We start from the raw sequence: 21,390 nt of genomic DNA, 5'->3' as shown, positions 1-21,390 counted from the left end.
TGTAAATGTCAGGGAATTTTCCTGAGCTTGGTCAAAAAAACTCAGAGGCTACATGGCTTCCTTGGGTTCTTATAAGAGCTGTGCCCTGTGGGATAGCTTGAAGGTCCCGTCCCCCCCACACCCTGGCAGTCCTCTAGCTATGCTACAGGGCACATAACTTGGAAGGATGATGATGATGATGATGATGATGATGATGACAGAAGGAATAATAAAAGCCACTGTAAAATCATAGGAGCGCAGATGAGTCTGGATGGGTTGACTAAGTATTCTCAAACATGATTTTACAGTGGCTTTTACTATTCCTATTATTATTATTATTATTATTATTATTATTATTATTATTTAATTTATTTACTCTTTAAAACCATTTATTTTGATCTTTTCCTTTTCTACCTTGTTCTTTGCAAAATCCTTTCTTCCTATAATCATCTGCCATTTGCACCACACCATTCTCACTTAAGGGTTGAGATACTCCTAAGAGGTGCATCAAGGACATTTTTATATTTCACCAATTGAAGTGGTACAATCCAAGAATAAATGCATTATGTCAGCCTGCTGATCATGTAGCTCAAGACTCACCTATCATGTTTTTTTTAAAAAATGGCATTAAAGATGAAGCTTTAACTTCCAGCTACAGTCATAGTTCGCCCAATTCTCTGCCTCCATGTGAAACTTTTATACGAATGCAAAGTTACTGCATTTCAAATTTGTGGAGGGTTTTTATCACTCTACAATTAGAATATGTGTACAATTTATGTTATTATTTCTTGTTACATTTATTGTCAAGGTCATTTTTGTCTCCTGCTCCCCCCACTGTTTTTGAAAACTTATAGAGCTGTCCTGGTTAATGAACACTCAATGGCATTGTTTTCACAGATTCAGGTCATAAGCTTTGCCACTGAACATAATTGGGACTCTCTTGAGATCTATGATGGTGGTGATATGACAGCACCAAGACTTGGGAGTTTTTCAGGTGTGTAGAAATCTGAATGGTTGCTTTCTAGTGTGCAAAACCACTATTGTCTTATGGTAGCAGTTAAGTGCAAATTTCAGTATTTGAGAGGTGGTGCAAGCTATTTCCTGACATCCCAGTAAGGAATACTGAGATAATGTATGTGAAATAGTTTTAACTCTATGAAAGTTCAGTGGGTTGAAAGTTCAGTGGGTTGAAACCTAAAAGTTTAATTTAAAATTATAACTTACAAATTTGTCCTAGTTGTAAAGAAAATTGATTATTACTCTTATTGTTATTGTCTTTAAGCTGCAAAGAAGGCCTATTCTGAATTTGTTTTAGGGCTAATTCACATATTCAGAAAGGTGGTTGTTTAAAATGTGGATTAAGTATATTCATACAGAAATTGACATATAGTGAAAGCTTTCTGCAATTGCTTTATTGTGTCTCCTGTTTGCAACGTATATGCACATTTATGATGCTTACAGCAAAGCTATGGTAAAAACTACAAAGGAGTTTGCAGATCATACTGAAAGTATACATCAGGTGCCAAAGTCATGCATAAAATATTGTGCTAAAGAGTTTCTCAGATATGCTGCAAGGAAATCTGTCTGCTTTGAAACCAGACAAGAAGTATTCTGCACTTCTTTATGTGTGTGAAAGAGCTTGTTAGCCCTGCACATCAAATCCTTTAGGACTGCATGCAGAAAAATAGTGTGATTATTCATATTCTATTATAATCCAGTTTTGAGATCAAATATAATCCTCAAATTTCATCTGGAAGCTAGAAAAAAATCTGGAACAAGATATGATAGAATAGCATTAGCAATATGTGCAGTCAGTGAATAAGAGGGGAGGTGTATGGCCCAAACCTGTGCATGTCCTATTGAGTTCAGTGATTCTTATTCCCAGGAAGGTGTACATAGGATTGTATAAACCTTAAAGGGAGATGTGATTATCTTTGACTGCGTTCACACAACCCCAGTGATCCTGGTAAAAAAACCCACCAGATCCTGATTTAACTATCCTAGTTACAGTAGATGTGGCTTAACCACAGTGGTTTGACCAGGATTGCCCACAAATTCTGAATTCTCACAATTAGGTCTGTGGGGCTCAGATATCTGGTATTACTCTTTAATCTTTAGAAACATAGGAAACTGCCTTATACTGAGCCAGGCCATTGGTCCATGTAGCTCGGTATTCCCTACACAGACTGGCATTGGCTTCTCCAAAGTTGCAGGAAGGAGTCTCTCAGACCTATCCTGGAGATCTTTAATCAAGTTCACTGTGTGATTAAATCACTGTGTGATTTAATCAACTACACGTGTGAAGCGCCTAAGGCGGTTCTGCAGGGAGAGTGGGCCCCGCAGACGAGCAGCCGCTCGTAGCTGGGCAGCTGGATCAGCTGCCTACACAACTGCCAGCTCCGTCATGGAGCTGGCAGGGGCTGTGGGGATCAGGGGCCGTGCGGCCCCCAAAAGGTCCAGGGTGCCCCACGCGAGTGCACAGGGCATCCTAGAGAGACCCCTGAGCCCGGGAGGCTGCTTTCAGCCTCCCGGCCGGGGGTCTACTCATGTATCACCGTGTACCACAGCGACACACGAGCAATGAAATGAGGTTGACAGAGTGCTCGCTCCGTTAATCTCATTTAAGGGGAGGGTGGTTTAGACAGGCTAGCCGCCTTGGGAGCACAAGGCTCACCTGCAAGCCCAGTGGTTCCCATGACCACTGGAAAGCAGGCAAAGCTCTCTTAGCCCGCTTTCCAGTGATCATGGACATAGTTTCTGTGAGTTTCTGAATGCAGCCTTTGTGAAACAGCATATGCCTTCCTTTGATAAAAAGTTGCTTTTTAAAAGCTATATTACAAATATATACAAAAGACTTCTTAACGTAAATTAGATCCATCCTCATTTTTGGCAGGTACCACAGTACCAGCATTGCTGAACAGCACTTCCAATCAACTTTACCTGCACTTTCACTCTGACATTAGCGTGGCAGCTGCTGGCTTTCACTTGGAATACAAAAGTAAGAATTTTCTTGTATTGTGCCCTTGCTGGTATTTGATAGGTGTGATCCACATCAAGATAATAGATACTTTTACTGCATAATTTTTCTCTTCCCTTGCATAGAGTTCCCTCATTTAATCTTCCATTGTATTTTTTAATCATTGTTATGACATGAGTAGAACCTGTTTTATGCTGTTAGTTAATATGTTTGCTAATATATCTGGATGAGTGGGTGTGCACATGTGTATGAGTGTGTGCATAAATAGAATAATAAAGCTCAACATAAATGTGTTTTAAAGGCATGGAGGCAGGAAGTGGCACAAATGGATCTGGAATTAAACTATTAAGAAATGCACAGTTTTACAGCTTTTCTAGATAAAAGCTTCATAGCAAAGTTCTTTATAAAGAGATAATACACTACATCAAAATCAGAAGCAATAATCTCTTGAAGAAAATCCTTTACATATAGTGGGCAGCATCCAGATGAATTCTAACTTTCTGTTAGAATACTTCATGTTCACAACCATTTTTGATGTTCTCCCTTTCTGTTGCTCTAAATGCATGAACTAAACGCATGCCTCTCAGGGACATACATCAGAGGCAGCAGGGGGAAGAGAAGGCATCAGCAAAAATAGTTACACACACAAATAGTTGCATCACAAGGGCAGTGTTAATGTGGATGTAGCCCTGTATTTGTAAATGACTTTCAGGTAAATAATTATGTATAGAATAATTGTATTTTAAATATTTGTCTTTTTCTTTAAAGTGATATGTAAAAAGTGCTAGTATTCTGGCTCCATATCTCAACACTGCACCATGTTATACAGATGCAAGTTCTAGGGATGTGCAGAACTGATTCAATCGTGAACCGGACCACAATGAACAGGGCCAGTTCAAGAGATCCAATAATTAATGCTTCGAACCGCTTTGAGCTAGTTCGTTGAACCGACCAGCCCAGCTAATCAGTTCAACCAAACCAGTTTGCACCCATGTTTCAGTCCATGCACATCCCTAGCAAGTTATTCCATTGAATATGATGGATTGAGGTGCCAGGTTACACTAATAGTTATCTTAATCTTCCTCTCTGGAATGGGGGGAAGGATGTATGGTGTGGCTGAGCTAGAAATCAGGGATTTCCTGGTTCAAATCTTGACTCTGCTATGAACTGACTAGGTATCCTTAGCCAGCCCTCTCTCAGCTTCGGCACGGTCTTATCTCTCCAACTTGAAATATGAGAATAATAATGAATTGCCTTGCAGAGTTGCATTTTATTTGTAATTCACATCCTGTCTTTTCATTGTAATTTGCAAGTCAGTTGCAAAATATTTAAAAATAATAAAAGGTTAAGAAAAAGTATACACTGGTCCCTCGACTTACGAAGATAATCCGATCCGAACGCACGTTCGTAGGTCGGAATTTTCGTAAGTCGAAAAGCGCATCCACGGAGGTCCGGAACACTCGTAAGTCGAGGAAACCGCATCTAAAAATTCATAGGTCGAGGAAGCCGCATCTAAACCGGCAACGACTTCCGGTATTTTTTGTCGTTCGTATGTCGGAACATTCGGATGTCGAGTGCTTCGTAAGTCGAGGGACCACTGTATACCAAGATAAGTATGTAAAACACTTGGAAAATATTGGCTAACACCCAGATCAGCACCGTGCTGGTATGATGCGCTGACATCCAGACTAATGCTGCACCATTGCATGAGGCATGGAGGAGATTTTCAAACATCTCCCCTTCCTTCTGAAGCTCACTGTGCCTCCTGAAAACATGACTCTGGGGGCCGCACAGCCCTCAGGGGCATGTTTATGGAAGGTTTCGGGGTTGTTGTTATCAGGCAACTTTCTGCACAGTGCAACCTCAGTTTTAACAAGCCATCAGGTCTGCTGAGCACATAAAAACAGCCCCAAGGATGTTGCAAAGGCAGGCTGTTGTGAAACTCTAAAACAGTGTTGGTATTTGCTTCAGGGGACCTCCATTCGAAACAATGGAAGCAGCAGGAAGCAAGTGCCTGCATGCTCGTTTAAAGGAGTTTTGCAACATCCTTGGAGCTGCCTTTTATGTGTGCCCCTGTGGTTTGCTGAGGTTACACTGCGCAGAATGCTGGTCATTACCATTCTTTGGTCACATTCACACATAACATGAAAGTGGAGGTTGGAGAACCCGCGGTTTCAGTCTGAAACTGTAAATCGGATTGCAGACATTCCTCTAACTGTGGTCCGGCAACCTCCGATTACAGGAGAAGGGGCCCTCTCAGCCACCAAGGCCAATCCCAGCAAGCTCTATGCTCAGATTTTGGGCAAAGTGTTGGCATGTCAGCAGAGCGGCCACTATTGGCCAAAATCTTGAAAGGGTGTACCGAGTGCAATCATGCATTTTCAGAGTGGTCCCCATATCCTCGGCATGGAAAATGCATTTAAATCCCTTTAAATGTCATGCTATGCCATCACTCCTTCGGACAGCAATAGCGAACTTGGCAAAGAGGCACCTTTTAACGTGGTGATTCTCTTTATTTTGCAGGAGGAGAGTAACTGCCCCTATCCACCCCCAGCACAGTGCCTCCAGTTACTGGTGCTGGTGTCTTTTGTGTTTCATTTTATATTGTGAACCCTTTGGGGATAGGGGTCCATCTTATTAATTTGTTATTTCTCTGTGTAAACTGCCCTGAGCCATTTTTGGAAGGGCGGTATAGAAATCAAATAAATAACAAATAAAAAAATAAAAATAGCACTGCCACCGTCGTAAGAGCCCTGCACCAAAATAGTCCAGCACAAGAACAATTGGTGGGAGGTGCTTGGGGGGGCACTATTTCCTGTTACTCAGGAAAGGGGGTAGGAAATGATGAGTTCCTAGGAGGGGATATACAGTATATATGTATGTGGGAGGGCAAAGGATCCCGGTGGGGGGTGGTCTGTCCTGCTGTCAGCTAAGATGTTCTTGCGAGGGATCACTTGGGCAAAGCAGTGCATGTAGACTGAACTAACCTCTTCTCCTCTCATTAGAGGAGCCTGTCTACTGGGGAGGACCATGGGGTTGTACACTCAAGGTCTTCCATCATACTGCACACTCATGAGTTGAACTAACCCAACAAAGGGGGCAAAGCTTACGTGGGACCCCCACTCTCTCTGGTAAAAGATAGAAAGTTTGCACTGCAACCCCCTCCTCCCCTGGGAAACCTTGCAAATGAGATTTTGACAGTCCATGTGTCAGAGCCTGGGGGAAACACAAGGTATGGGGGCAGATCTTTACTTGCATTCAAAATTTCCAGGTTCAGGCTGGCGTTGCACCGTATGCAGATCTGCCAGCGTGGAGTGAGGGGAACCCTGATTTTCAGCAACCCCAGGATGGCAGGGTCACCGTTTTGGTGGAGAAGCAAGGGTGCACATGTCCACATGGGCTGACGGGCTGGGGCATGCTTTGACAGTCACTTGCCAGCAGTCACCAAGACAGGGAGAGAAGTTTCCCATCCCCTTGGCTTTCCTCCATAGAGCAACCTGGCTCACTATAGAGCCCCCATGGCCTGACACTCTTGTGAGGGAGCTGTCCATGGGAGAAGACTTTTGTCGGCATACATCATTAGAGATTGTTGCAGATGCCCCTGTCCCTGCAGAAATTTCTCCCCATGTGTTTTGAAGGGATGTCCCTATGGACTGGCACACTCTTGAGCCAGTTCGGTCCATGGCAGGTCCATCCTCATCGTGTATGACGAATTGCTCCTTTCACTGGAGCAATGGAAATCCTGCTGCCCAGCCCTGCTCATGAGTAATCTTAGGGAGCACACATGTCCCCCGCCCAATAGAAATTGATTTTATACCTGACCCCGGACCCTGGGTAATTCATATCCATATTCATGCTTAAAAGCAGAGAGTCACCTTAGTAATGCCTTATTACAAAGGCACTGTCATGGGGTGCCCTGCTTATGTTGCCATCTGGAGTGTTTGTGCTTGTGGACCATACATCGCTGTCGCTTTATTCTCAGGGACTTTTATGTCCTCCCTGTTATCCCCTCCCCTCCTGCTTGCCAGGAGGGAAGAGCAAGGAACAGTGTGGGTCGGGGAAATGCCTCTGTGTGACTTTGCCATTTGACAGGCTGACAAGTTTGGGATGGGATGTGGTACTGTCCCTGTTGCCGGGCTACTGTATTGCTGGACAGGTGACAGGGGTGGGAGTGGCGCTTGGAGAGCCGGCCAGTGAGAAGTGCCAAAGCCATGGACTGGGTGTGACCCTGAGCTGGTCTGCACTGCCATCTCTATGATTGCACTTTCAAAAAGATAATTAAACCATGGTTATGGCGACAATCAGGTTCAGATATAATGCTTCAGCGGCCAAACCACAGGTCTCTGTGGCGAACCTTTGTGCAAACCGAAAGTTCAAATTGGAGTTTGTCAAGTCAATCCGCAGGTCGCATTCAGCTCAAAATCGCGGTTGCATGAATTTGGACATAATGGAGTTCCAACCTTGCCCTATTTAACTCTGGTTTTCTTTTACATCTGAATTTGAATCTTTTACATCATTTATTTTTCTGGAGCAGAACCTTTTGGCTGACCCACTTCCTGGGTCAGGAAGTGCATGTATTCCATGCCAAATGTGACTCTGCCTTTGTGCACATTACCCCCCCAAACAACTCACCCCCCCGCAACAGGAATATTAGTCTCTAAATCAGAAAAAGTAGCATGTGATGCTCTCTTCTGATTACTTTTGCATCTGAGTTTGTTCTATGCTGAAATTTAGAAACTAAACAAGGGTACTCCTGCATGTGTCAGGAAATTGATTTCTGAGATTTGGTATTTGAGGGACATTTTGCACACACCGTCCTTTTTAGACTCAAATGCTTTTTAGAATAGACTAGTAGTATCCTCATTGAGTAACTATGTACAAAAGTGAGTCATGCAGAGGAAGGCATTTCAAAGGTGACTCTCATCTTTTAAGCATGAATATGGATATAAATTATTAGTCTGATAAATGGCTTGACAAAGGTTACATTAGACTCTCGTATCATCCCTGCGTTTGACTCTGCACGCATTATGTTGCTTTGTAGAAGGATAATAACAATTTCTGTGATATTGAAGCTTATTAGAGTATGCAGACTTATGCACCAAATATCTCCTTAATGTTGATGTTCCTCTCCTTTCAAAGTGCAGTCACAAACAAGCAAATATACCAATAAGTGTCAGTAGTAATACTTAAAATTGGGGTAATCACTTTTCTAGAAAGTTAATGTGTGCAAAATTTTGGAAAGGCCAGATTTCCAGCTGATGATAAATATTCAGAGCCAGCCATCCGCCCCAGGGCATATTCATTCTGTGGCTCAATTTCCCTATTTATTGCTACTATTTGTATGCAAAGTGTCTTGTAATTTATATGAAAAAGAATAATTTATGGATGATGCCAAACGAGTTTGTGTGTCTTATTGATACAGGATGTTTTTTAAGAGGTTGCTACTTTGACACATTTTAGGAATACCGGTAGCTGTTACACACTCAGGATATGATTCAGATTCCCCACCCCCCACCCCAAAATTAATATCTGTAGCTAATACTCTTATTTATTGTTCCCAAGTTAGGCTGTACCTTCTGGTGTTCTCTGATACTGTGAACTTCTACATTACGTAGTGGCTGACATTCATAGTAACTTGGTAGAGCTACTCAGGAACTATTCTAAAGGGCTACTTGATTTCAGTAGGACTTCTGTTGTGTAATTTAGTCAGGATGTAAGCCAGTATTTTCAAACTCCCTTTGAAGTTCCTGACAGTACAATTCTCCCCATATTGTGGATAGAGGGCTGTGGTTGAGAAAATAATCATTTGCATAAGTCCACCTAGACTCTGTATACACCATCTTCTCATTCCTTTTGATATGTATACTGATTTGAAAACATTTGTGTTGAAGAGTTGTATTTAGGGGTTGAGTGGGGTGGGGGGCAGAAAATGAGACCAGGGCACTTTCTAAACTAGACCCTACAATGGGGTCTGGATGAATCTTGGAAGTGTGCTTCCACACTTCCTGTGTCGTGACACTGCAATCCCCTACATGGACAGCAGGTTGCCGTTCACATTTCCAATGCCTTGTTGTGAATTTAATCACTGTTATATAGATCAAGGATGTCGCAGATCCGGTGTGAAAAAGTTGCTGTTTTTTTCAGGTTGTTAGTTGCTGAGAGACTGCTCCCCCTGCTGTTTACGGCCCGAATGCAACTTGCCCAAACGGAGGCATTTTGCTGCTAATGAGCAGCTAGTCTGGAAAGTGCCCTGGCCTTCACACCACCTTCTCTCCTCCCCCTTACCCAGCTGCCTGTCTTTCTCTCACCTTTCCCTGCTGCAATATTGATATGCAGGCTGCTGATTCATCAGTTTGGGAAGCCAGGAGAATGAGCAGCCTGTGGTTAATGCCACAGCAGGACAAGATGAGAGAGCGAGCAGGCAGCTGGCGGGGTGAGAAGAGGGTGAATGAACTACACCTGTGGCTTGTTACACACACACACACACACACACACACACACACACACACACACACACACACATCTCTCCACCTCTACCGGATACTGCTGCTGCTGTAATCAGAGGGCCTTGTGTCATTTCAGGAGGATTTGAATTTGTGGGTGGAGAGGGCAATAGAGGGTAGCAATAATGGAACAACTTGGACAGCCAAACAAGTTGTGCTGCTGCTACTGTGAGCACTAGGCAGGCTGGCTCCAGAAGTTGGCTTTGGGCCCTCTGATGGGCATGGGCCCCTGGCCCCTTGGTACTAGGCCTGGGCAAAGCTATGGATAATGTTGGATTGTTCTATGTGCACACCTTTTTTCCCTGTGTAGATCTGCAGTTATCATCCTTGCCTCTGGAAATTTCTACAGGTTTTCCCCAAAACAATGGACATGACAGGACATCTGTGAGTTGCATCCAGAAACATCTCTGAAGTGGAGTTTAATGTGTCCCCAAATGAACATTTACTTTGGTCAAAATGAACAGTAGCCTGCCTTTGCTAGTGCTGGATTGCCCATTGTGCTATATGTTTCTGCAGACTAGGGGCCTAGCCAAACTGGGGCTCCTGCTAGGGCTCAATGGCTTGATGATTCAGATGGTCAAAGCATGTTTGTTCTCATGGAATGATTCCTCCTGTGTGAAGCTCTGGCATTTCAGGCCTTCAGTGAGGTACTGAGGAAAGGTGCTTCTTAGGTGGATGTTCAATTGGCAAGTGCAGAAAGGGTACCGGTGGTCCAAGAAATGTTGCTGCCCGAGGCATCATCTGTAGACATCACCTACACTTGAAGGAAGATGCTCAGCATTCTCAGGCCATGCTGCCAAGGAAGCAGTGATCACGTATGAGACCTCTCAAGATTATGCCCCCAAGGCGGGCTATGGTGGCAGAGGCACTCCTAGCTTGAGTCGGAGGGGTGTAGCGGGGAAACAGGCACATCATCCAAGCGGAGTGAGGAAAGGAAAGAGAAGAGCACACCCCAGTGGGGTGAGGAAGGGAAGTGGCATCAGGGAGGCCTGTAGGCGAGTGCCTGTGGTAGTGGAGGCCCTTGCTGCCCCTTGTGCCCCTCCTTGTACCGGTGTCTGAGGGGAATGCCCCATTCGGCCTCATGGAAAGTCTGACCCTAAGCAGGTCCTTTTCTGTTGCAGCCCTAGAACATAGAATGCTCTTCTGTGAGAAGTAGGTATGCCACAATCCTTGCTTTCCGTCATAGTGCAGGTTTATTTCTTTTCAGTTGACATCAAATTTGTGAACATGTTTCTGCTCTGCTGTTTTGTGATTTTAGTTTTATTGCTGGATTTCAGAATTCCCTGCAGTAGAGAACATTGTAGCTGCTCCCTGATCATAAACCAGAAAGCCATGATCATATTCACAGCTTAAGAGGAATTGCAGAATAGGGGTGTGCACAGACTACAGTTCAGGCCATGGTCCAAATTTGGACCGATCCGGCAGTTCAAGGAAGTGCTGGTGGTGGGAGTGTCATGTGGCACCTTTAAAAGTAAAGCCACGGGTCCTTACCCACGTGACCTTTGCTCTAGGCATCTTCCTTCTGCTGTGGTGGTCCTGCCAGCAGCCCGCAAGTGGCTTGACTCCATCACTCGCCTGGCGGAGCTGGACCATGGATTGGTCCAGATTCGGACCATGGCCCCAACCGCAGTCTGTGCACATCCTTATTGCAGAAGAATAATGCTGGCATTCTGCTCTGTCTTAGGGAGCAAGCACTTTCCTGCATCATGTTCTGCAGAAGGCTACAGGACCCAAGAGCTGCATTCTGATATAATTTCCTAATCCAGCCCCTGACTTGAAACCATTCCTGCTGGATCCAAGTGTATAAGAGTGCAACCTTATGTTACTTAGAAAACATGAGTTGTCAACCCACCCCTTTGCTGAATAACATGCATGTCAGAGCAAGGGGATGCATGCTTCCCCCTGCAACCTACCTCCAGTGGGCTTATTTGTAGTGTTACAACCTGATGAGAGGAAAAACCAGCCTTGGTAGCTGCTTGGGAGTTAAGAACATAAGAACAGCCCTGCTGGATCAGGCCCAAGGCCCATCTAGCCCAGCATCCTGTTTCGCACAGTGGCCCACCAGATGCTGCTGGAAGCCACAGGCAGGAGTTGAGGGCGTGCCCTCTCTCCTGCCATTACTCCCCTGCAACTGGTTCTTAGAGCCATCCTGCCTTTTGAGCCTGGAGGTGGCCCACAGCCCTCCAACTAGTAGCCATTGATGGACCTCTTCTCCATGAAGTTATCCAAACCCCTCTTAAAGCCATCCAGGTTGTTGGCTGTCACTATGTCCTGTGGCGGAGAGTTCCACAAGTGGATCACGCGTTGTGTGAAAAAGTACTCCCGTTTGTTGGTCCTAGACCTCCTGGCAATCAATTTCATGGAGTGACCCTTGGTTCTAGTGTTGTGTGAGAGGGAAAAGAATCTCTCTCTCTCCAAATTCTCCAAACCATGAATGATTTTATAGACCTCTATCAGGTCTCCCTGCAGTCATCTTTTTTCTAAGCTAAAAAGCCCCAGGTGTTGTAGTCTTGCCTCATAAGAAAGGTGCTCTAGGCCCCTGATCATCTTGGTTGCCCTCTTCTGCACCTTTTCCAGTTCAACAATGTCCTTTTAAAGATGTGGTGACCAGAATTGTATGCAGTACTCCAAGTGTGGTCGCACCATAGTTTTGTATAAGGGCATTATAATATTAGCCATTTTATTTTCAATCTCCTTTCTAATGATCCCTAGCATTGAATTTGTCCACCACGATGCCAAGATCCCTCTCCTGGTCAGTCACCGACAGCTCGGATCCCATCAGCGTATACTTGAAGTTTGGGGTTTTTCGTCCCAATGTGCATCACTTTACACTTAACATTGAACTGGATTTGCCATTTTGTCACCCACTCCCCCAGTTTGGAGAGATTCTTTTGGAGCTCATCACAATCCGTTTTGGATTTCACTACCTGGAAGAGTTTGGTATCATCTGCGAATTTGGCCACCTCACTACTTACCCCTACTTCTAGATCATTTATGAATAAATTAAAAAGCACCGGTCCCAGTACAGATCCCTGTGGGACCCCATTCCCTCCATTGTGAAAACTCTCCATTTATACCTACCCTCTGTTTCCTGTCTTTCAGCCAGTTAGCAATCCACACACATGTACCTGTCCCCTTATCCCATGACTGCTAAGTTTCCTCAGGAGTCTTTGATCAGGAACTTTGTCAAAAGCTTTTTGGAAGTCCAGGTATACTATGTCAACTGGATCATCTTGATCCACACATGCATTGACACCCTCAAAGAAGTCCAAATGGTTGGTGAGGCAAGATTTACCTTTGCGGAAGCCATGCTGGTTCACTCTCAGCAGGGCCTGTTCTTCTAGGTGCTTTACAATTTTATCCTTCAGGATGCTTTCCATCAATTTGCCTGGAACAGACATTAGGCTAACTGGCTTGTAATTTCCCGGATCCCCCCGGGTCCCTTTTTGAAAATCGGTGTTACATTTGCTACTCTCCAGTCCTCTGGTACAGAGCCCGATTTCAGGTATAGGTTGAAAATTTTAGCAAGGAGGTTGGCAATTTCACGTTTGAGTTCTTTGAGGACTCTTGGATGGATGCCATCCGGCCCTGTTGATTTGTTAGCTTTCAGTTTTTCCAGACAGTTTAGTACATAATCTCTTGTCACTACTCTCTGACTCAGCTCTCTAGCCTCCATCCCTAAAAAGCCTGGTTCAGGAACAGGTATATGCTCAGTATCCTCTGCCGTGAAGACAGATGCAAAGAACTCATTTAGTTTCTCTGCAACCTCCATATACTCCTTAATAATCCCTTTCATTCCGTCATTGTCTAATGGCCCAACTGCCTCCCTGGCAGGTTTCCTGCTTCTGATGTACTTAAAGAAGTTTTTGTTATTCCCCTTGATACTTTTGGCTAAATGTTCCTCAAACTCTCTTTTTGCCTCCCTTATTGTCACCTTGCATTTCTTTTGCCAGAGTTTGTGTTCCTTTCTGTTCTCTTCATTTGGACAGGCCTTCCAATTTCGGAAGGAAGTCTTCTTCCCTTTTATGGCTTCTTTGACGGTACCCGTGAGCCATGCTGGCATCCTCCTGGACTTAGTGGTCTCTTTCACCCTTTTGGGTATACAATCTAACTGGGCTTCTAGTATTGTGGTTCTGAGTAAACGCCATGCACTCTGGAGCGAAGTGACTCTCCTGGATTTCCCTTTCAGCTTTCTTTTCACCATACTCCTCATTTTGGAGAAGTTTCCTCTTCTGAAATTCAAAATGTCCATGTTAGACATCCTTGGTGATTCTCTCCCTGCATGTATGCTGAATTTGATGGTACTGTGGTCACTGTTCTGTAAAGGGTCGATGACTAGGAATGTGCACGGACTGGTTCGGAGGCCATTCTACTGGCCTCCGAACCAGTCCGGACATGGGGTGGTTTTGGTTTGGCACTGGGGTGAGGGGATTCCATTAAGGGTGGTGGTGGGGGCTTTACTTACCCCTCCTGCGCTTTCCACCTTTTGAACCGTAAATATTGAAGAAATCCGGGCGGCAGGATCCCTCGCCGCCCACTTCAATTCAAGACGATGGCGCCTCCCTGCTAAAGAAATCGGGCGGCAGGATACTTCCCTGCCGCCCCCTTGAAGCCCCCTGCTGCTGCCGCCCCCTTTCGGCCCCTTAAATCTCGCCTGGACCCGACCGCGCTCTCTACAAACGGGCGGGCGGCAGTGGGATGTACTCCCGCCCGCCCGCACCTTTCTCCTTGTCTGGCATCCGTCCTGCAAGTCTTTGGTAAGCCTTCTGCGCGTGTGCACGCAGAAGGCTTCCTAAACACTTCTGCAGATGGCAGGGAAGGGGGCGGGCGAGCGGGAGTACATCCCGCTGCTGCCTGCCCGTTTGTAGAGAGCGCGGTCGGGTCCAGGCGAGATTTAAGGGGGCGAAAGGGGGCAGCAGCAGCAGGGGGCTTCAAGGGGGCGGCAGGGAAGTATCCTGCCGCCCGATTTCTTTAACGGAGGTGCCATCGTCTTGAATTGAAGCGGGCAGCGAGGGATCCTGCCGCCCGGATTTCTTCAATACTTACGGTTCAAAAGGTGGAAAGCGCGGGAGGGATAAGTAAAGCCCCCCCCCCGCCCTTAATGGAACCCCCTCACCCCAGTGCCGAACCGCAGCTCCCGGATCCATGCACACTCCTATCGATGACACTGACGTCACGCACCAGGTCCTGGGTGTCACTCAGAATTAGGTTCAAGGTCGCCTTCTCTCTGGTCGGTTCCATGACCAACTGTTCTAGGGCACAGTCATTTAGTGTATCTAGAAATTTGACCTCTTTGTCCTGACCTGACTGTGAATTTACCCAGTCTATGTGTGGGTAATTGAAGTCACCCATAATTACAGCCCTGCCTCTCCTTGATGCCTCCCTGATTTCTTCCTGCAACTCCCAGTCACTGTCGGCGTTTTGATCTGGAGGGTGATAACACATCCCCAGTAGCACGTTCCCTTTCCGGCCTTGTATAGTCACCCACAGGGTTTCTGTGGAGGACTCCAGTCCACCTAGGTTTTCAAGCTTGTTAGATTCTATCCCTTCTTTAACATACAGTGCTACTCCACCTCCAATGGGCCCCTCCCTGTCCTTTCTGTAGAGTTTATACCCAGGGATGACTGTGTCCCACTGGTTCTCACTGTTCCACCATGTTTCTGTTATGCCCACTATATCTATTTCTGCATTATCAACCAAGCACTCCAGCTCACCCATCTTGGCTTGGAGGCTTCTGGCATTGGCATATAAGCACTTATACTCTGAATCTCTCCCCTGAAATATGCTATTCCTATTACTCTTTGACCTGCTGGCACAGGCTCCTGTCTGCTCTTTATGCGGTTCTGCACTGTCCCCTTCTGTTTTATCTGAATTCATTGCACCCTCACACTTTAAAGGATGGCTTTTGCCAAACGGGATACTGCCCAGCTCCCGTCGGCTGTTCCCCAGGTGTCATTTTAAAAGCTGCTCTGCAACCTTTTTGATTTTAAGCGCCAGCAGTCTGGTTCCATCTTGGTTCAAGTGCAGCCTGTCCCTTTTGTACAGGCCGTGCTTGCCCTAAAATGTGTCCCAGTGCCTAACAAATCTAAACCCCTCCTCCTGGCACCAACGTCTCATCCATGCATTGAAACCCCTCAGCTCTGCCTGTCTCACATGAAAGGTTGAGGAGCTTGAGGAGCAAGTGTACCCTAAATGTCAGAGGTTAGAGCAAGGCAGGCTGCCTCAGACAGTTGACCCAACAGAACTGATCTGGGTAACACAGTGGCAGCCGGTGAGGGCGGCAGCAATAGGGGCCTTTAAAAGTAAATTAGAAGTTGCTTACCAGTGGTGCTGCCACACCTGCAAGTTGCCTTGAGCAGCAGTGTTCCACTTGGCATCCCACATGGTGGTGCAACTCCAACACTCACTTGGTCTCTGCACATACATGCTACCACTGAGCAGGATGCCAGGCAGAGCCTCGCTGCTCAAGGCAGCTTGCAGGTGTAGTGGTACCACTGGTAAGCGCCTTCTAATTTACATTTAAAGGTGCCTCTTGCCTCGCTGCTCCCAACACTGCCCTCGCCGGCTGCCACTGGGCTAATAGCAGCATGACTGATCAAGCACAGATGTACCATACCAGCCTTAGTTCACTCTCCCCTAATTGCTCTATAAGCAAGCGTAGCAATTGGGCAGAAGGGAACCCACCAGGGACATCAAGAGGGTTCTGGAATGGGTCCGTTCCCACATCTCTGAATGGATCTAGCTAGGTTTCTTCAGTTTTGTCCTTTTGTGGTCTTCAGGGGAGCAGGAAGGAGATCCCAGCTAACTTGGATACTGTAGATTCCTTTGAATTTTAATCTGCATACTCCTCTCATTCTGTAGTCTTGTTAGGGGTGCTAGACTGGTAAAAATAGTGGCAGGCAGAATGAAGTTTCTTGTTTCTTTTGCTATGCAAACCACCGTGCAGACTTTTTTCCATTTTAAAACCACATATACCTGTAAATATAATAGTGGTATCCCTAATGAAGATGTATTTGAATTCTAAGTGTATTTAAACACATTATCTGTTTTGAGAATCAGTAAGTCTATGCACATGAGCAGCCCTACCCTGGTTAGGGGAGCCCTACCTGAGTAGGGCTGCTCATGTGCAATGCTGGGATCAAGCCTGATCGGGGAACTGTCTCCCCCACCAGCCAGGTTTTGTACCTGGGTTTTTACCTGGGTTACAGGATGTGAGTGCGCCCTTTACCCCAGGCAAGGCATAGTGGGGTATACTTGGGCTGCCCAGAGTGCCCGACTCCCAGGAGAATCCTCCAATGCACCACACTCACCATGCATTGCTTTCTGGGATTCCTGGAGGCCAGGACAATGAGTCCCAGCCTCCAGAAAGCTGCACTGCTCTGTGTGGTGTGGATCATGTGGGCGCATGGCAGTGCACCAAAAAAGGATGCTGGAGATCATGGGGTGGGTAGGTTCTACCCTGCCTTGCCCCCCATCCGCCCAGTTGTGAGAATAGGCTTAGTGCCTCAGAATGGAGATAATGTACATTCAAGCTATTTCCACTACAATTTACGTATGAAGGTGTCTTATACTGAGTCAGATCATTTGTTTATCTGGGCCAGTAGCGACTGTCAGTGTTTGGTTTTCAGATAGGTGTCTTTCCCAGTCCTACCTGCAGATGCCAGTCATTGAGCTTGGCACCTTCTGCACGTAAAGCTCTTCTACTGAGATATTGCTCCTTCATGTTTAGAAAGCCTGTCTGACAAACATCAATTTGCTATACCACCTTCCATCTTTAAGGTTCTATAACATAAGGAATGCACCTAGGCTTAAAGTTGCATATGGCATTTATTGTTTTAACAAATATTATTGTATGGTTTTCTTTAGATGTCTGTGATTGATTGAAGTACCAATGCTGTCTTTATTGCTAATTTTGATTGACAGCTATTGTTTTATGTAAGAAATCAACCATATCATCAGGTTATTTTCTCTGATAGAAAAATCATTAGCTGTAGAAGAGCCCATTTAGATTAATGGAAGATTTAATTAAATGTTTGAGTCAAAAGAACAACAAACTCTACAAGGGATTCATTTACGATATTCTCAAATGTTCATCAGGCAGAATAAAAACAAAATGATCTGACTGATAGAAAAGCAAAAGATCACAAAAAACCTGTCATTTTAAAATTAGATTTACAGAGGGTTTCCAAAATGGTCTGCTACAATTGTGCTTACTTCAAAATGAATAGCATAAGAGCCTGTCCATCCCTATTCAAAGCAATGTTTATTCCTTTTCTACATCACAGCCTGTGAACAATGTTTTGAAATTATTCTACTGTGCATCAGCTAAAGAACAAGTTGTTCTTTAAATACATTTTTGTCTGTCTAGTAAAAAACGTTTAGTTTCAGGAACTAGACAAAGAATTCTATCTGCAGTATAAATAGAATTGCACTTTGATGCCCATCAAATCACTTGCTAGGCCATTATCATTTACTTCCTGCCATTTCAAAGCAGGTTATTTATTCATTTATTTAGCATATTTATATACCATTTTTTCAAGAGCAACAAAGGTTCTCAAAGCTTAGCAAAAGGAACAAGGAGATTGTTTCCTTCCCCAAAGGAACTCTCAGTCCAAAACAAAACACAAAGACAACAGCAGTAGACACTGGGAGGGAGAAAATGTTGGGCTGAATGGAGACAGTTATTGTCCCGCTGTTTAAATATGAAAGCACCACTACTTTAAACTTTGGCTCTTTGCCATTTATTAGATGCTAGAGTTAGAAGTGCTGTTCCCCATTTTTACCACACGTTGTGCACTCACTTCATATACTGTATCCCCTTCATTCCTTAAAGATCAAATCTGCTTTGGCTTTTGGGGAGTGGAGTAGGGCTGCATTCAGTCCCATGTCTCTCTCTTTCTCTCTCTCTCTCTCTCTCTCTCTCTCTCACACACACACACACACACACACACACACACACACACACACACACACACAGACACACACACACACACAGACACACACACACACACACACACCACTTTCCCAGAGACAGCAGGGCAGCAGACTGATTTCTTAGTAAGCATTTGTGGGTACAGTCCCAGTTGGCTCCTCACTGGTCAGATTTACTGCTCTGAATTTATTTTCATTTTCAGCCTAGGCTACCTATGTATGTAGCACGAATCCTCAGGTAGACAAACCTGTGGTTAATCTGTAAGTCTGGGAATCATCCCACAGACTATTGTCGAACAGCCTCTGGTTTGTTGGCTGAGGGGTCCACTGCCGAGGCTGCATCCCAGGAAGCTCCATAGCACTTGTGTCCAAGCTCCATAGCCCTTGGGCAAGGTGTCAGGACATCGGTAGAGTAGCAACGATTGACCACAGACTTTGAGGGGACATGCCCAGTGTGATTATGCCTCTTCAGCTGCCCTCGGTGCCCTCGGTAGGGAAAGGGCATTTCCCTCGGTAGGGAAAGGGCTGCCCTCGGTAGGGAAAGGGCATTTAAACTCATTCCTCACATCACTTGCACCACTGCCCTTGCTAGGGCCCCGCAACCATACACTCTCTTACAAGCACAACTATTGCTATCAGGGGATGCAGAGGGGCACAGTTTTCTGTTATTTTGGGAAAGGGTCATGAATCCTAGGAGGGAACATGTATGGTGGGCAAAGGATCTTGGGGTTTGGTCCACTGTGACAAAGGAGGTTCTTGGGATGTTAGACCCAAGCCAAGCAGTCGCGGAAGTCCCAACACACTCCTAGCCCTGTGTAGGCTTGCCAGCCAGGGATTAGCCCTCATAAGAGGGCCACTCCACTGAGGAGGACCAGAGGCTCCATGAGCTTTGGGTCTCCACTGGACTGCACTCTCATGAGGCAGGGCATCTAACTCTTGCCCCCGCCCTGATTTTGAGCTCCCGGTATATCTGGTTAATAATAGAACCTATACTCCGTACCTTTCCATCTCCACTCAACCTTTCCAGACTCCCAGGGAGTCTGGGCTGCTCCATGTGTCCGGGAGGTCTCAGGAGGGCAGAGTAGGGAAAGACTGGGGATAAATCATACTCCACATGCGAAGGGCCCAGGTTGGGATCAGCTTTGCAGTGTATGTAAATCGGCTGCCGTGGGGCATCCCAGAGCAGGGCACCCGCATATTAGAGCAATCCCTGGCAAGCCAGGTAGCCATGCAGGACAACAGCAACAAAAACCATGAGTATGTGTTGCGGGGAGACCAGACTGCCAGAGGGAGTGCTTTGATTCTTCTTTGTGGCAGTTGCAAGAACCAGGAAATGTGTTGCTGGGGTACTCTTCCCCAGGGTTTGCAGGGATCTAGCAAGCGGGCTGGGTGGCAACAGCCCTCCAGCACGCATGCGTGTCTCTATGGTTTGTCACTCTCATAAGAGAGCGGTCCTTGGGAGAAGAGACGTGCACCTATTGTATGTGTTGTCAGTCACACTGGGCTTTCAAGCCCGTCCCTGTAACCAATATTCAGGTGTAACCCAGGGCAGTTCTTCTTATGAGGCATGGCTGAGACTGCATGTTTGCTCCCAAGTGGAAAGGGCTGGGGCCCTCTTCCCCTACAAACTTGTACAAAAAACAACCACTTGAGACTTCTAGGAGCTATCCTTTAACCCAAACTTTGGGTTATCCCTTTACTTTGTGCATGGTACCACACCAGTCTGGGGGCACCTCCAAGACAAGGGACCATAGCTGAATACTTGGATACACATACATGCAGTGTTTAGGGGATCACTCTGTACAGTTGGAGGTAGCAGCACTGTCCATGGAACCTTAATAATACAGGCACTGTCCAGGCATCCAGGGAAATAAATGCCCTGCTGGCAGACCACACTCCACATGCCATATCCTTAGAAAGGATGCCTTGCTGGGCAGCTGCACTTGTGTTATTAATGAAAGGATTCCATGTGTGTGTGTGTCCCTCCCCTTCCCCAGGCAATAGCTGTCAAAACATCTTGTATGGAAACTGCAATCAAAGGTCCTGTGTGCTGGGAAACGTGCCAAGATGAGCATTGCAGGTTGCTCAAGTAACATAAGCAAATGGACAGATACAGACAGGAGATTTGTGTTGTCTCTTTCTATATATGACTGGACAACAGGGAGCTTTTCACAGATGGAGTTTTCGCAGGTTTCTGCACTGGGTTGGCACATTGGTATTTCTTCCAAGTGATGTGGTATCACTGCCCTGCATGTGTTATCTCTGTTGCCCAGTTCCTGGTGTCACTGGGGCTCCATGTTTTGCGCACATACTTCAGTAGCCCTTTATTGCTGGAGACCTCTCCCACTGTGCCCATCTTGTCATCCCATCCTTTTTGTGAGGATTGACAAAGGGGAGACCATAAGACGCAGTGGAAAATGGTTCTCTCCCTTTAGATGCACTGATGCTTGGGATGCAGCAATGTGGTGTCCCCGGTGCAAGGCAATGGCAGGAAGATTGTGGAGATGGGGGAGGGCAAGGCAACTGATTGGCGAGGCAGCTAGCAAGAAGCAAGGCTGGCATAGAGCTGACATGTTTCTGGGCTGGTCTGAGCTGCCATTTCTAAGGTTTTGGGAACAGCCATAGTACAAAACCCAGGTTACAATGGTGGCAGAATTCGGGCGACATGATGCTGCCTTAAAACCTGAGGTTCCAGCAGCGAAACTCACGACAAACCAGATATTCAGATTACAGTTTGGGATCGAAAACCTTGGTTTGGTTGGATGACGAAACCATGGTTTCATACATTTGGACGACTACAAAATCGAAACTCTGGCATGGTGGCCATACTTAGGCCTACCATTAGAGGTTAGGCCTACTTTCATCGTGGAAAATAGACTAATGAGATCTTGCTGTGTGTGTGTCCTCCTAACAACTTTCTCTGTGTGTGTGTCCTCCTAATAACTTGCAAGGTCCGGACTGATTTGGACCAAATCTGACACAGTTGTAGTACAACATATG

At 45.8% G+C, this 21,390-nt stretch overlaps 1 protein-coding gene across 9 annotated transcripts in view; it reads left to right on the top strand.

The window, feature by feature from the left end:
* The window catches only part of CSMD1 (CUB and Sushi multiple domains 1), a 1,678,033-nt gene that overhangs the window by 1,465,551 nt on the left and 191,092 nt on the right, over nucleotides 1-21,390 (top strand). For all 9 annotated transcript variants that reach the window (XM_053286225.1, XM_053286224.1, XM_053286226.1 and 6 more), the window contains 2 exons: nucleotides 877-973; nucleotides 2,873-2,977. In XM_053286225.1, the coding sequence (XP_053142200.1) occupies nucleotides 877-973; nucleotides 2,873-2,977 (202 nt within the window). The remainder of the gene's footprint in view (nucleotides 1-876; nucleotides 974-2,872; nucleotides 2,978-21,390) is intronic.

This window comes from Hemicordylus capensis, chromosome 1 (assembly GCF_027244095.1).
Source record: "Hemicordylus capensis ecotype Gifberg chromosome 1, rHemCap1.1.pri, whole genome shotgun sequence".
NCBI classification, from domain to species: domain Eukaryota; kingdom Metazoa; phylum Chordata; class Lepidosauria; order Squamata; family Cordylidae; genus Hemicordylus; species Hemicordylus capensis.
The sequence above is the reverse complement of the archived record's forward strand: the minus strand, read 5'-3'. Positions and strand labels throughout refer to the sequence as shown.